Source organism: Mauremys mutica, chromosome 1 (genome assembly GCF_020497125.1).
Source record: "Mauremys mutica isolate MM-2020 ecotype Southern chromosome 1, ASM2049712v1, whole genome shotgun sequence".
Taxonomy (NCBI): Eukaryota; Metazoa; Chordata; order Testudines; family Geoemydidae; genus Mauremys; species Mauremys mutica.
The window spans coordinates 173,471,171-173,485,959 of NC_059072.1; the positions used below are offsets into that span (position 1 = coordinate 173,471,171).

Below are 14,789 nucleotides of genomic sequence, written 5' to 3' on the forward strand. Positions count from 1 at the left end.
TCAGGTGCTAGAAAAATGTGCAAAATATTGTATGCAAAATGTGAAAATACAGAAGCTGATAAACTTTTCTCATTAATCTTACTTCTTGCCTGTAATGTCAACCCAGTTTAATTGATACTGGTGATATTAAATCATTTAGAAAACCCACCATTAATTTAGGGAACATGGATTCATATTTGAACAGCAAATGAGCTTTGAGTTATTGAAATGTTTTATACTGAAGATTACCACAGATTCTTAAATAAGGCATTTTATCATCAGAACAAGATGTGTACAGTTTAAATGAATCAAAGATATGCAAATACACCTTGAAATGAAAAGAAACATCTAGATTCTCCTTTATTGCATGTTTAAAACATTGAGGCACTTACACATTCAAAAATCCAACAAAGCTTTACATAAGACTAGAATACACTAAAGTATCTGTATTTTGTTTCCTGTACAGATATGTGCCCAGATCAGAAACCTGTGTGACTTAACTATTTCCTATGTTCCTTAATTTCCTATCTCTCTAGGATTTACAAAACAAAAAATCCAAACTTTTTTTCTTGTGTTGTACACATGTTGACATAAAGGTCTGTCATGTTGACATTCTTATTTCATGTTTCTATGATTGTTGTGGAAGGCAAGGAAGCTGAACAAGCATAAGATCTACTTTCCTGAAGACAATTTGAGTTTCTGGGGTTGTTGCTACTAAATTGCAAATGCAGTAATTATTTAATGGCATGTTTAGATTGTCTGATTCACCAAAGCCTCATTTCAGCATGTAATTCAAATTGATTTCAATTGGCCCTAAGCATGTGCTTAAGTGCTTTACTGAATTGGGTCCAAATAAGGTAAGTGCAGTGGGCGCTGGCATTTTTTCCATAAGTATTTAAAGGAGATGGAAACTTAAGCAATTTTGCATCATGATACCACTTCACTGTGGTGGGTCATTAGCTGACTGGTGATTAGCCATTGGAGACTTGCTTCAAGTGATCTTTAAGGTTTCCTTTTATCAGAGAGCAGCAGTACTGGTGACGAGTCAAACTCTGTGAGGGACCTTAGACTGGCTTCCTTGGGAAACCATAGCAAACATTCATCCATTATACTCATCGTGTTATATAGTAAGGCCAGGGTGAGAAGTGAAGTTAAAGAGGGAGGTGGGAAAGTAGCCGACAAAATACAGTTGAAAAGTTAGGTCTAGATTTTATGCTTTGAGGTACGTTTATGTTGTGCAGTACCTCACACCACAAGGAAACCCGTTTATTTTAGTGGGATTCCCAGAGGAATTAAGGTAGTTCTCAAAGTGAGGTAAGGATGGCATGATCCATCTCTTGGTAAGTAAATTTCTACTCCTGGGGCAACAAATATATTACAATTAGACCTCTAGGAAGCAAACCCCAATTCAGGTATTTTGACAGATAATAGTTTTTTGATTGGAGGTGAAAGGTAGTCACTGCTTATGCCTGTTCTCTCCTTTGTTTATTTGTTCAGCTTGACTAAAATGCGAGAGCAGCCAGAATTACTGCTTGTGTGAAAATGAGACAGGGAAAGCCTACTCAGAGGAGATTAAGGAAGCCAGAAATGTGTGAACTGGATACTTCCCAGAAAACTCATTCCTTCCTGCCTTAATCAACTTTCCTTGTTAATCTGTCTGAGAGCGGATATGGCTTTAAGCGTGACATGGCTGTAAAATTTTGGGCCTCGTGTAAATAAACAACTCTTGCTGAAATATGGCTTTCAAACGCAGCTGTATCCCTCTCTCTATAGGTCCCCAGAAGCGGAAGTGATGGGAATTTTATCCCCAGTTTTGAGGGATTGGCCTGAGGAGAGAACTAGTTTGACAGATTTCTGTATGAAGGAATGACTAGGAAACTCTGGACTGTGAGATTCCTCATGAATGGGGAAGTCTGTTCGTTTGCCAGTGAAGCTTCTAGCTTCATTTGGTAAATTCCAATTTGGTGTCCTGTAACTCTGACTGATGGTGCTTCATCCATGCAACTCACCCGCATAAAACTGCTGGCCTTTGTTTTCTGATAATAGCATGGTACTGAATTATTTTTTAAGTGTGGCAGTGAGTCCCTCTTAACGGAGCTCTGAATCAAACAAAGTACAATGCTGGGATTCCTTGATGGAAAACATGGAAAGAATTAATGTTAACCCTAAGCTAGTCTGTCCCAAGGAGTAATCAAATATCATTTTCTGTCATTTTGATATGTTCCGTGGAAGTGTGTAACACAAGTTGAAATGTAACTATAAAAGGAGGCTTTGAGTGGAAAAGTTGGTCCAGTACATTATAAGGATTACAAAGCCACTTTACGAATTTCTTTCTTTTTAGAAAATATGTGATAAAAGCTTGGGGTTGGATGTTGCTCCCCAAAATAATGCTGTGATTCAGCAGTCTGACAGGGACCTTGGGCTTATAACTTTAGACTTTTCAAAGCACACATTTTCCAAAACCTTCTAAGACATTTTCATACATTTTGTTTTAGAAAGTTAAATGAAAACAATGTTTAGATTCAAACCTGCTGGTAGCATTTGCCACCCAAACACCACAGCTTTGTGCTAAAGCATCAGAACCAAGAGTGACAGCCAGACTGGCCTGATTTGACTCTTCAAGCTGGGTAAAATACAAAAAGGGAACCGCAACAATGGTGGAAAAAAAGATGGTTCCACCTAAAAGAAATCTTAATATCTTTAAACTAGATTTAATCACTGAAATGGATAAGAACATTTTCACAGGATTTTAGTCTTCGTCGTGTCCTTTTATCACTGAAAAAAAGTGTTTTTTTTTTTAATCTTCCCAAATTACATTAAGGAGATAGAAACACTCCAGTTGAACTCTTTTCTCAGAACATCTTGAGTAAAATAATACAGGTTTCATTATGACATGAGACTCATTACGCAAATTATATCTGAAGGGAGAATGCTAGTTTAAGAATTCATTCATTTCATTTGCAATCAGTGGGCACGAGTGGGATCGAATGTCATTGTGTTTAGAGAAGGCTTCATCCAGATCCAGCTGTACGTCATTGACCTTTACCTCCATGCAGCCATTATAAAAGGCCGTCAGTAGTGTAGCACCAACGGGAACATCTGCACAGAAACCACATTAAATGAGTTACGCCAAGGCTTCCAACATGCTATGTGCTTTTCAGATGAGTAAAAACATGGAAACTTCCCATTTCTCATCAGTCAAGGATCCATGGCAGGAAATGGCAGCTTAATGGGAAACATTTCACTTCACTCCATAAACTCTTCTTCCCCTTGTTTGAGTGTTTAAGATGAAGTTCACAAACTGAGGAAGGTTAGGATGATTTGCAATATGCATTAGAACAGTGGTCCCCAAACTTTTCACATCGCGCCCCCCCCCCTTACCCCTGTCCACACCACACCACCCACCCCGGAAGCCGGGGCTGCAGCTCCCAGGAGCAGGGGGGAAGAGTACGGAGAGGGGTAAGGGGGTCGAGGCTGGGGCTGGAGTCGTGGCTGGGCTGGGAGACAGGGCCGAGGGTGGGGCAGGGACGGGGATGGGGCTGGAACCGCAGCCAGAGCTGCGTCCAGGAGCAGAACCATGGTGGTGGGGACTGGCAGCTGGGGGCGAGGCTGGATGGTGCTCCCTCCCCACTCCTCATGGGGGCTGTCCCGGGCCCTGCCTTGCCCCCCACCCCGAACGTGCCCAACAGTTTGGGGACCACTGCACTAGAACTAGATATTTTCAAAATAATATATACTTTACTGATTGGAGAGTGTTAATACTATATTTCCTGGCATCCCCAGTTTTCTTGTCCTGACCTAGTAACAGATGTTTATGTATTTAAAGTTCACTGTTAGAATAATCTTTCTATCTGGCCAAAAAGCTGCTCTGGATTCCAATCCACTGTTCAAAAACAGGGGACCCATGAGAATGCTACAAACTAATTTCATCATTTCTTCTTTCCAGTGACTTCTCTGTAAAAGTCCCACACTTTCCATTTCTAATCTATTCAGTGGTTAAACTAGGGCAATGTCAACCAATGATGTATTGTCAGCGAACAATACATTTACTCCATTACAAATGCTCAAGCAGGCATTACTATGAGGCATAGGGTACAACAAACTTCTTGTGAGGTAGGTTGGAATTGATCCAAGGTCTGGATCCTCAAAGAGATTTAGGACTGTAACTCACTCACCTGATTTTAATAGGAATTAGGAATCTAAATACCCTTGAGGATCTGGTCATGAGCACGTTCAGCAACTAGAACTAACTGGGTTGGAAGCTGATGTCAAGAATGTCATCTAACACTCCTGCACAATGTGGTTATCTCTAAAGAACCTATCGATGATGATCATCCAGGCTTGCCATGAAGTTTTTCATGACTGTGATTCTCCCAGGAGCAGATTTACCCCCCCCCCAAGTCAAGAAGAGGTTAATTCCCGTGATTCCTATCAGCCCCAACTGGCTGCATTTGTGTGGCTTCTCAGGCCTGGGGGAGGGCCCTTAAAAAGGAACAATTCAGCACAGTTGGGGTGATATTCTGAAACAAGCAGAGCTAGTGCCTCCATACTGGGGTCCTGTGTTACTAACTGATGAACAGTTGGAGAATGAGGCTGGCCTGAGCCCTCTGGGGAAGATGGGCTGGTCTGTTTTTTCTGTTGTAACCCCCAGGGACTAAGCCTTGGCTTTAACAATGCAGGTGAGTGGGAACCGAGACTGAAAGATTGTTTCCCTCTCCTTTGCATGAGGATGAAGGCCCAAAGTTGAGGGGCTGTGGAAGTATTTTCCTTTTGTTTGGACTGCTTTATATGCCCTCCAGAAGAGAGTGGACCTGCTAAAAAGTATCGCCAAAGGGATGCACCCCATGCTCTAGAACCAAACCCCAGGATTGCTGTTGCCCAGAGAACACTGTATGAGGTAAGTAAGGCACCCACGCAAGGGGGTGACCTTGAGACAGAGCCTTTGACAGATATATTGCCTGCTTGAGTTTACTTTGCTATAAGCCAAAGTGCTTTGAGTCTCTATGTGCAAAATCCCAGTAGGACTGGTCTTCTCTGTTCAGATTGCTCTGCTGCATAAGAGACTGGTACCACAGAACCCCACATGCCTCACTGAAAAAACATAATTTACTGAATTATTTTTAAAAAATTAATCTCCGTGTTACTGCAATTTTGGAGAAACATAGCAAAGAGAAACATTCCAATTAGAAAAGCCATAAGATATGCATTTGCCTTAAATAGATTTGGAACTTTACAACTTTGTTCTCTACTGCTTGTTTTGTTTGTGGAAGCACGGGGATACTTTAAGTGCCCTATTTTACTCATCAAATAGTAAACTTCACCGTTTCAGGGATCACCTCTAGGGGTTCTTATGGTTCTTAACATTGTATGGTAACTGTTGGAAAATGTTACCTGAAAACATTATTTGTCTATTTGTTTTGGAAGAGGAAATTACTGTGGTAACTAAGAACATTGGGAGAAAGAAGGTATCTTAGAGACAGACTTCTGTGTGGAAACTGTTAAAAACAGCTGGCTTTAATGATAATCACAGTACATAAGAATGGCCGTACTGGGTCAGACCAAAGGTCTACCCGGCCCAATATCCTGTCTACCGACAGTGGCCAATGCCATGTGCACCAGAGGAAGTGAACCTAACAGGTAATGATCAAGTGATCTCTCTCCTGCCATCCATCTCCACCCTCTGACAAACAAGAGGGACACCATTCCTTACTCAAACTGGCTAATAGCCATTAATGGACTTAACCGCCATGAATTTATTTAGTTCTCTTTTAAACCCTGTTATAATCCTAGCCTTCACAACCTCCTCAGGCAAAGAATTCCACAGATTGACTGTGCGCTGTGTTAAGAAGAACTTCCTTTTATTTGTTTTAAACCTGCTGCCCATTAATTTCATTTGGTGACCCCTAGTTCTTGTATTATGGGGACAAGTAAATAACTTTTCCTTATCCACTTTCTCCACACCACTCATGATTTTATATATCTCTATCATATCCCCCCTTTAGTCTCCTCTTTCCCAAGATGAAAATTCCTAGTCTCTTTAATCTCTCCTCATATGGTACCTGTTCCAAACCCCTAATCATTTTAGTTGCCCTTCCCTCAACCTTTTCTAATGCCAGTATATATTTTGAGATGAGGAGACCACATCTGTACGCAGTATTCAAGATGTGGGCATACCATGGATTTATATAAGGGCAATAATATATTTTCCATCTTATTCTCTATCCCATTTTTAATGATTCCTAACATCCTGTTTGCTTTTTTGACCGCCTCTGCACACTGCGTGGACATCTTCAGAGAACTATCCATGATGACTCCATGATCTCTTTCCTGATTAGTTGTAGCTAAATTAGCTCCCATCATATTGTATGTACAGTTGGGGTTATTTTTTCCAATGTGCATTACTTGACATTTATCCACATTAAATTTCATTTGCCGTTTTGTTGCCCAATCACTTAGTTTTGTAAGATCTTTTCGGAGTTCTTCAGTCTGCTTTGGTCTTAACTATCTTGTGCAGTTTAGTATCATCTGCAAACTTTGCCACCTCACTGTTTACCCCTTTCTCCAGATCATTTATGAATAAGTTGAATAGGATTGGTCCTAGGACTGACTCTTGAGGAACATCACTAGTTACACCTCTCCATTCTGAAAATTTACCATTTATTCCTACCCTTTGTTTCCTGTCTTTTAACCAGTTCTCAATCCATGAAAGGATCTTCCCTCTTATGTCCCATGATAACTCAATTTACGTAAGAGCCTTTGAGGAACCTTGTCAAAGGCTTTCTGGAAATCTAGAGTATACTATGTCCACTGCATCCCCCTTGTCAACATGTTTGTTGACCCCTTCAAAGAACTCTAATAGATTAGTAAGACATGATTTCCCTTTACAGAAGCTATGTTGACTTTTGCCCAACAATTTATGTTCTTCTATGTGTCTGCCAATTTTATTCTTTACTATTGTTTCAACTAATTTGCCCAGTACTGATGTTAGACTTGCTGTAATTGCCGGGATCACTGCTAGAGCCCTTTTTAAATATTGGCATTATATTAGCTATCTTCCAGTCATTGGGTACAGAAGCTGATTTGAAGGAAAGGTTACAAACCATAGTTAATAGTTCTGCAATTTCACATTTGAGTTCTTTCAGACCTCTTGGGTGAATGCCAGCTGGTCCTAGTGACTTGTTACTGTTAAGTTTATCAATTAATTCCAAAGCCACCTCTAGTGACACTTCTAGCTGTGACAATTCCTCAGATTTGTCACCTACAAAGGACGGCTCAGGTTTGGGAATCTCCCTAACATCCTCAGCCATGAAGACTGAAGCAAAGAATCCATTTAGTTTCTCCACAATGACTTTATCATCTTTAAGTGCTCCTTTTGTACCTTGATTGTCCAAGTTGTTTAGTAGGCTTCCTGCTTCTGATGTACTTAAAAACATTTTGTTATTACTGTGATGAAGTGGGGGATTTCTGTGTTCAAATGCTCAATAAACCCTCCTGTTTTATGCTGCCTGAGAGTCACCCCAGACTAGAGAACAGGGTTGCATTATTCCCTTTGGGAGTGGAGGCCCCGGAGGTCCAGAGTGAGTGGACTCCCTGAGGGGGCCCATGGCGAGAGACAGCATACTAAGGTTCAGAGAGGTGCGGCTCCGGGAGGTGGAAGGGCTTAACCCCCGAGAGAGAGTGGACCCAAGAAGGGCTGTCTCACTGAAGGCGGTTCCCCCCACGGACTGCATGGGGCCAAGAGTAGGCACGACCTGTGAGTCCGTGACAATTACCTTTTGAGTTTTTGGCTAGCTGTTCTTCAAACTCCTTTTTGGCTTTTCTTATTACATTTTTAATTACTTTGGCAGTGTTTATGCTCCTTTCTGTTTATGTCACTAGGATTTGACTTCCACTTTTTTAAAAGATGCCATTTTATCTCTCACTGCTTCTTTTACATGGTTGTTAAGCCACAGTAGCTCTTTTTTAGTTCTTTTACTTTTTTTTTTTTTTTTTTTTAATTTGGGGTATACATTTAAGTTGGGCCTCTATTACGGTGTCTTTGAAAAGTGTCCATGCAGCTTGCAGGGATTTCACTCTAGTCACTGTACCTTTAATTTCTGTTTAACTAACCTCCTCAATTTTGCATAGTTCCCCTTTCTGAAATTAAATACCACATTGGGCTGCTGAGGTGTTCTTCCCACCACAGGGATGTTAAATGTTATTATATTATGGTCACTGTTTCCAAGAGGTCCTGTTAGTTACTCTTGGATCAGCTCCTGCGCTCCACTCAGGACTAAATCAAAAATTGCCTCTCCCCTTGTGGGTTCCCATACCAGCTGCTCCAAGAAGCAGTCATTTAAAGTATCGAGAAATTTTGTCTCTGCATTTCATCCTGAGGTGACATGTACCCAGTCAATATGGGGATAATTGAAATCCCCCACTATTATTGAGTTCTTTATTTTGATAGCCTCTCTAATCTCCCTTAGCATTTTATTGTCACTACCACTGTCCTGGTCAGGTGGTCGATAATAGATCCCTCTGTTATATTCTTATTGGAGCATGAAATTATTACCCATAGAGATTCTATGGAACATGTGGCTTCATTTAAGATTTTTACTTCACTTGAGTCAACATTTTCTTTCACATATAGTGCCACTCTCCACCACCCTCCCATGACCTGTTCTGTCCTTCTGATATGTTTTGTACCCTGTTCTCCAAGTACACGTTCTCCAAGTGTGAATGTTGGCTCATTAGCCAATAGGGATACCTGATTTAAACCAGCATCTCATTTCCTACAGCTTTGTTTACACTGCAGTTAGCACTGTGCTTAGGCCCGCCAACATGGGGGTGGGAGGAAAGGGGGCAATTGCCCAGGGGTCCAGGAGATTTAAAAGGGCCTTGGGATCCCTGGCCACCGCCAGCAGTGCAGCGGGGCTCAGACAGGCTTCCTGCTGGCCTTTGCTGCGCACCCTTCCCAGAAGTGGCCTGCACGTCACTGCGGCCCTTGCAGGGACAGGGGATCTCCACGCGCTGCCCCCACCCTGAGCGCCAACTCTGCAACTCCCATTGGCCAGGAACTGTGGCAGTGCCTGCAGGCAGCAGCACATGGAGACCCCCTGCGTCCCCCGCCTAGAAGCCGCTGCCAGAGAGGTGTGCTGGTTGCTTTCAGGAGCCACCCGAGGTAAGTGCCGACCCCCTGTCCCCCTCCTGCACCCCAACCCCCTGCCCCAGCCTAGAGCTGTCATAAACAGTTAGTTAAGGGTTAAAGTCTCTTTTACCTGTAAAGGGTTAAGCAGTACCTGAGAAACACCTGACCAGAGGACCAATCAAGGGACAGGATAATTTCAAATCTCTGTGGAGGGAAGGCTTTGTCTGTGTTCCTTGTTTGCTGTGTGTGCTCTCTTTGGATCTAAGAGAGGCCAGACATGTCTCCAAGTTCTCCTGGAGTATTTCCTACTATCCAATAGTGAGTATTAATTAGAAAGGCGGATTAGTCTTTTGAGTTGCTTTCTATATTTGCAATTGTGTGTTTGCTGGAGAAAATTCTTTATTGCTGTTACTTTGATTATGCTGAGGAGGAGGGAGGGGAAGTCTCTCCAGTTTTTATAAGTTAGACCCTGTATTTTTGCATCCTGGTATGACAGAGATAGTGTACTTTCTTTGTTTGTTCTTTTAATAAATTCTTTTCTTTTCTTTGGACTTGGTTAATTCCTTCTCTTGTGGAGATTCAAGGGAAGGGGAGGGGGGAAGAGTGAGTTCCTCCTGAGGGTGATTCACAGAGTTGAATCGGTGTGTATCTCTCCAGAGTGGCTAGGAGAGAGGGAGGGGGGAAGTGGGCTGCTTCCCTGTGTGTAGAGATTCAAGGAGTTTGAATCAAGGTATCTCTCTCTCCGGAGCAGGCTGGAGAGAGGGAAGGGGGCGGGAGGGGAACTGGCTGTTTCTCTCTCTCTGGTGAGATTCAAGGGGTTTGAATCTGGGTTCCCCAGGGGAAGCTTGGGGGACAGGCAGTGTGTCAGACACTTAGAAAACTGACTTGTGGCAGCGAGAACCAGATCTAAACTAGGATTTTGGTTTAGAGGAGTCCATGCAGGTCCCCATCTTGGAACCCAACAGCTCCAAGTGGGGGAGAAACCTATGACAAGCCTGCACCCCAAATCCCTCCGAGAGCCTGCACCCTGCACCCCCTCCTGCACCCAAATTCCCTCCCAGAGCTTGCACCCTACACCCCAACCCACTGCCCCAGCCTGGTGAAAGTGAGTGAGGATGGGGGAGAGCAAGCGATGGAGGGAGGAGGAATGGGGTGAGCAGAGGGTGGGGCCTCAGAGAAGGCATGGGACAGGGGCGTGGTCTCATGGAAGGGGCGGGGAAAGAGTCTTTGGGTTTGCGTGATTATACGGTTGGCAACCCTACTGGGTGGGCATGTAGAAGCCCTGCCTGTGCCGGAAGACCACGGCCAGCAGCTCGCTGGGCACCAGCCAGCGCAGGCGCAGCATGGCCCAAATATCAGCGAGACCCTGTCCGTGCGGGCGCGGCTTGTGCATGTGTTGGGGGCCCATTGACTGTTCTGCCCTGGGGCCCGGAATTGCTGTCAACGGGTCTGACTGTGCTTGTAATAGCTGTGTTTAAATACTGGGTAAAGAACTTCTTGGAATTCACAGCAACTGTGTTTCTTTCTTCAGTTATCTTTTAAAAAAGGCTTTTATCTGAAACTTCCTTGTTCAGAACGTAGTGTGGTTCACGTAGTCTATTTTCTGAGCTCTACTAATAAGCACTGGCTTTATCTCGTTTAGACACAGTGGACACAATTAAAACATTGATGGCTTACCACTCACAGTAACTAATGTTAGTGCAGTATTTGGTATATTCTCTTGTCTAAGTATAGAGGATGGTGAAGATCAAATTTGAACAGCACTCATCTAGTTTGCTGCTGCTAAGTTTATTTTGGTTTTCAATCCATTGCATACATAGTCAAAAGTTAAGACAGGACAAATATCCTTCCCATGTCTTCTTGTAACCCTCTTTTGTGCCTACATTCTGAAATACATTCACACCCTCATTACCAGGATGTGCAATAAGACTTGTGGGGAACAGATCTCTTCCTCTCCTCCCACACACTAGGAGGTTGCAGAGGTGGCAGACAATGCAGCCCCAAGGTTGCAGTAGCATCTGCAGTTGTAATGTGCTTCCTCTACAGCAGTGGTTCTCAATCAGGGTTACACAGAGCTCTTCCAGGGGGTACAGCAACTCATCTAGATATGTGCCTAGTTTGACAACTAGCTACATAAAAAGTACTAGCGAAGCCAGCACAAACTAAAATTTCATACAGACCATGACTTGTTTTTACTGCTCTATATACTGTACACTGGAATGTACATACTATATTTATATTCCAATTGATTTTATTTTATAATTATATGGTAAAAATGAGTCAGCCATTTTTCAGTAATAAGAGTTGTGACACTTTTGTATTTTTATGTCTGATTTTGTAAGCAAGTAATTTTTAAGTAACTTGGGGGTATGCAAGACTAATAAGACTCCTGAAAGGGGTATAGTCATCCTGAAAGGTTGCGATCCACTGATCTACAGTGGTGGGAGGGTGGAGAGGATGCAGCAGTTGATTCTCTGGCCCCAGATGCCCACGTGCTGGCCTTACCTGTGCACAGTCTTGAAGGAAACCCATGTACAGGTAGTTTCCCTGCCGTGCAAGGGGTATGCACTTCCTCTTTCCTCTTTTTCCCTCCCCTCCCCCCGCCCCCAGCACTAGGGTTGCCAGCCCTCCAGGATTGTCCTGGAATCTCCAGGAATTAAAAATTAATCTTTAATTAAAGACTGTCATGTGATGAAACCTCCAGGAATACATCAAACCAAAATTGGCAACCCTACCCTCCGCACCTCTCATGCAGCTCACTTACCCTGCTCCCACTGAAACTACAGAGAAGGGGGCTGGATATGCCCCTTGGGGCAGGTTTGTTTTTACATAACATACAACACAGAAAAGTAGATGCCAATTCAAAACTGCCTGTCAAACTGCTAAGATCTCTTGGGTAGCTAATACTTTGTCTTTCCCTCTAGTCCCTTTAGCCAGAGGATGCCAAAACCTTTTTACCAACAATAATTTAGCCCCAAAACCACCCTATGATTTAGGTGTCTCCCCCACCCCAGGTTTCAAGTTAGCATATAATTTTCCAAATCCAAAGCCTCGTGGCATTGATGCACATCCATAGCATGCCTGCTCAGATACGGTTGCACAAGATAGGAGTTTTAGGGCTGAAAATTCACTTACAAATTGTTTAAGCAAAACATTGAGTCTTTTTAACCCACTTAAAACTTTCATATTCCCTGCTATCATGGAGGCTGTCAACCACCACCTGAAAGTATGATTGTTGTAACCCCACTTTCCCTGTTTCCTCCTCCCATCTTTCTCTCCTTCAATTATTTTTAAATGGATGGTTTAGACCAGGGGTGGGCAAACTTTTTGGGCCGAGGGCCACATCTGGGTGGGGAAATTGTATGCAGGGCCGGGGCAAGGGTTGGGGTGCAAGAGGGAGTATGGGATATGGGAGGGGGTGTGGTGTGCAGGAAGGGGCTCAGGGCAAGGGATTGGGGCAGAGGAGGGGTGCAGGGCATATGAGGGAGCTCAGACGGGGGTTGGCGTGCAGGAGGGGTGCCAAGTGCGAGAGGGGGCTCAGGGCAGGGGGTAGGGGTGCAGGAGGGGTGCGAGGTACAGGCAGAGGGCTTAGGACAGGGAGTTGGGGGGCAGGGTGCAGGAGGGGTTCGGGCTCCGGCCCGTGCCACTTACCTAAAGCAGCTCTGGGGTGGCAGCGGTGCGAACCGGGGCCAGGGTAGGCTCCCTGCACGCCTGCCCTGGCCCCATGCTGTGCTGTTCCGGAAAGCGCTGTGGCCCCTGGGGGAAGGGGGGGTGGAGGGCTCCGCATGCGCTGCCCTTGCCGCGCCTCCAGGTACCTCCCCCAAAGCTCCCATTGGCCATGGTTCCCCGTTCCCAACCAATGGGAGCTGCGGGAGGCAGTGCCTGGCGGCAAGGGCAACACATGGAGCCCTCTGCCCCCCCCCCGCCCCTGGGGGGCTGCAGAGAAGTGGTGCCAGCCGCTTCTGAGACCGGTGTGGGGCCTGCAGCACCACGGGGGACAATCCCACGGGCCGGATCCAAAGCCCTGAGGGGCCGGATCCGGCCCGTGGGCCGTGGTTTGCCCACCCCTGGTTTAGACAATATCTAAAGCTGCTGCAGTTTTTTGAAACTATCAGTAGATGGCACTTCAGGAGTTCTCATCACTCTTAAGCAAAACAAAAAAAAACAGAAAACAAAAATCCTCACAACACACCACCATTTTCTCCTGGGAATAGGTGCCATAGGGTCACTTCCAAAAATAGACCTTTGGAGAGAAGCTCTGCTGCTGGGCTGTTAAGATAGTGCCCTAATGTTACTATTGAAGTATCAGGTTGCATCAAAAGCTATACAAGTTGACTCAAAAATACAAGGATAAAAATAGGTAATTAAAAAAAAAACACACCCACACCAACCCAGGATTTTGAGTAAGACTAATTCATTCACATCAATGAAAAGAAATAAAATTCACCTGGAATGCCACCTAAGTAGGTAACAATAGGTCCCTTCATTACTTGATCCAGGATGGACAGTTGTTGCTCTTGCTCAGAATTGATGCTGTGTGTTTGTGAATCGTCAGTCAGTTCAAGCAGCTGTTTGTTTACTCTGAGTCCTAGCAGCATTCTTTTGGAGGTACACAACCTCTCTGACTCCAGCCGGGCAACAATAACGTTCTCAATAGTCACAATGATTTCCTAGGCAACAGATTAAAAAACATTTCACACAGAACTCCAGCACTTATTTTATTTAGTTAATATGCATTTTACATTTGTAAGGAGAAACTGGAGGAAACATTACAGCCAAAGTTTTTCAAAATAGGTGCCTGAAATTGGGAAATCCACTGAAGTCAATAGAAGCTGCTGGGTTGTTCAACACTTTTGAAAAACTAAGCCACTTGTTTAGGTGCCTAAATTTTATATTTAGGAGTCTCTCTTTAGGTATTCATGTTAGAAAATCTTGATCTAGATTTCTGGGGTTAAATCCTGGTCCTGTGGAAGTCGATGGAAGTTTCGACACTGACTGTAATGAGGCCAACATTTCAACCCTAGTATCTACTATAGGCAGTTTAAAAAAGAAGTATGTATTGACCCTCATATACATATAAGCACATCCGGCCTTCTGTCATGCTACTTGCCACAACTGAGAATTCAAGGACAGCAAGACCTATTTATATATTGGCTTTTTTATGCAGTTCATCACTGTTTTAGTGGAGCACCTTGCAAACAATTAATTCAGCCTCACAATGCCCTTGTGAAGTACAGTAAGTAGCTAAGATTAGTCCCATTTTACAGATGGAGAATGAAGACCGAGAGTTTAAGTCAAAAGAGCTATGCTGATTTACACCAGATGAGGATCAGACCCAGAGTTACTGTGATAACAGTAAGATCACCTGTGAGTTAGGGGAGTTGGCGTCTACTATGGACAAAGCAAGAGGCACTCTTTTGCCAGAGACCAAGGCAAACATCACACCAGTGCCTGTGGATGGGCGAATAGTCAATGTTATGTTTATTAGCCATTCTTTGTCATTGGTAAAATTATCTGTTTAAAAAAAAATGAAATTAATGAACCCGAAAAACACCTTTTACAAGCATCCAAATACTATTCAGTTATTTACAAGCATTTTCCCCCTACAATTTAACCTATATTCCCACTATGAAAAATCAAGCTAAATCTGTAGTGAAAAGGTGAGCTTTACATTTCTAGTTTT

At 43.7% G+C, this 14,789-nt stretch overlaps 1 protein-coding gene across 3 annotated transcripts in view; it reads right to left on the reverse strand.

The window, feature by feature from the left end:
• Positions 1-308: 308 nt before the first annotated feature.
• The window catches only part of PROS1 (protein S), a 54,354-nt gene continuing 39,873 nt past the window's right edge, over positions 309-14,789 (reverse strand). For all 3 annotated transcript variants that reach the window (XM_045001934.1, XM_045001932.1, XM_045001933.1), the window contains 3 exons: positions 14,472-14,620; positions 13,554-13,776; positions 309-3,078 (listed from right to left, as the gene is read on the reverse strand). In XM_045001934.1, the coding sequence (XP_044857869.1) occupies positions 2,912-3,078; positions 13,554-13,776; positions 14,472-14,620 (539 nt within the window). In that variant the 3' untranslated portion in view covers positions 309-2,911. The remainder of the gene's footprint in view (positions 3,079-13,553; positions 13,777-14,471; positions 14,621-14,789) is intronic.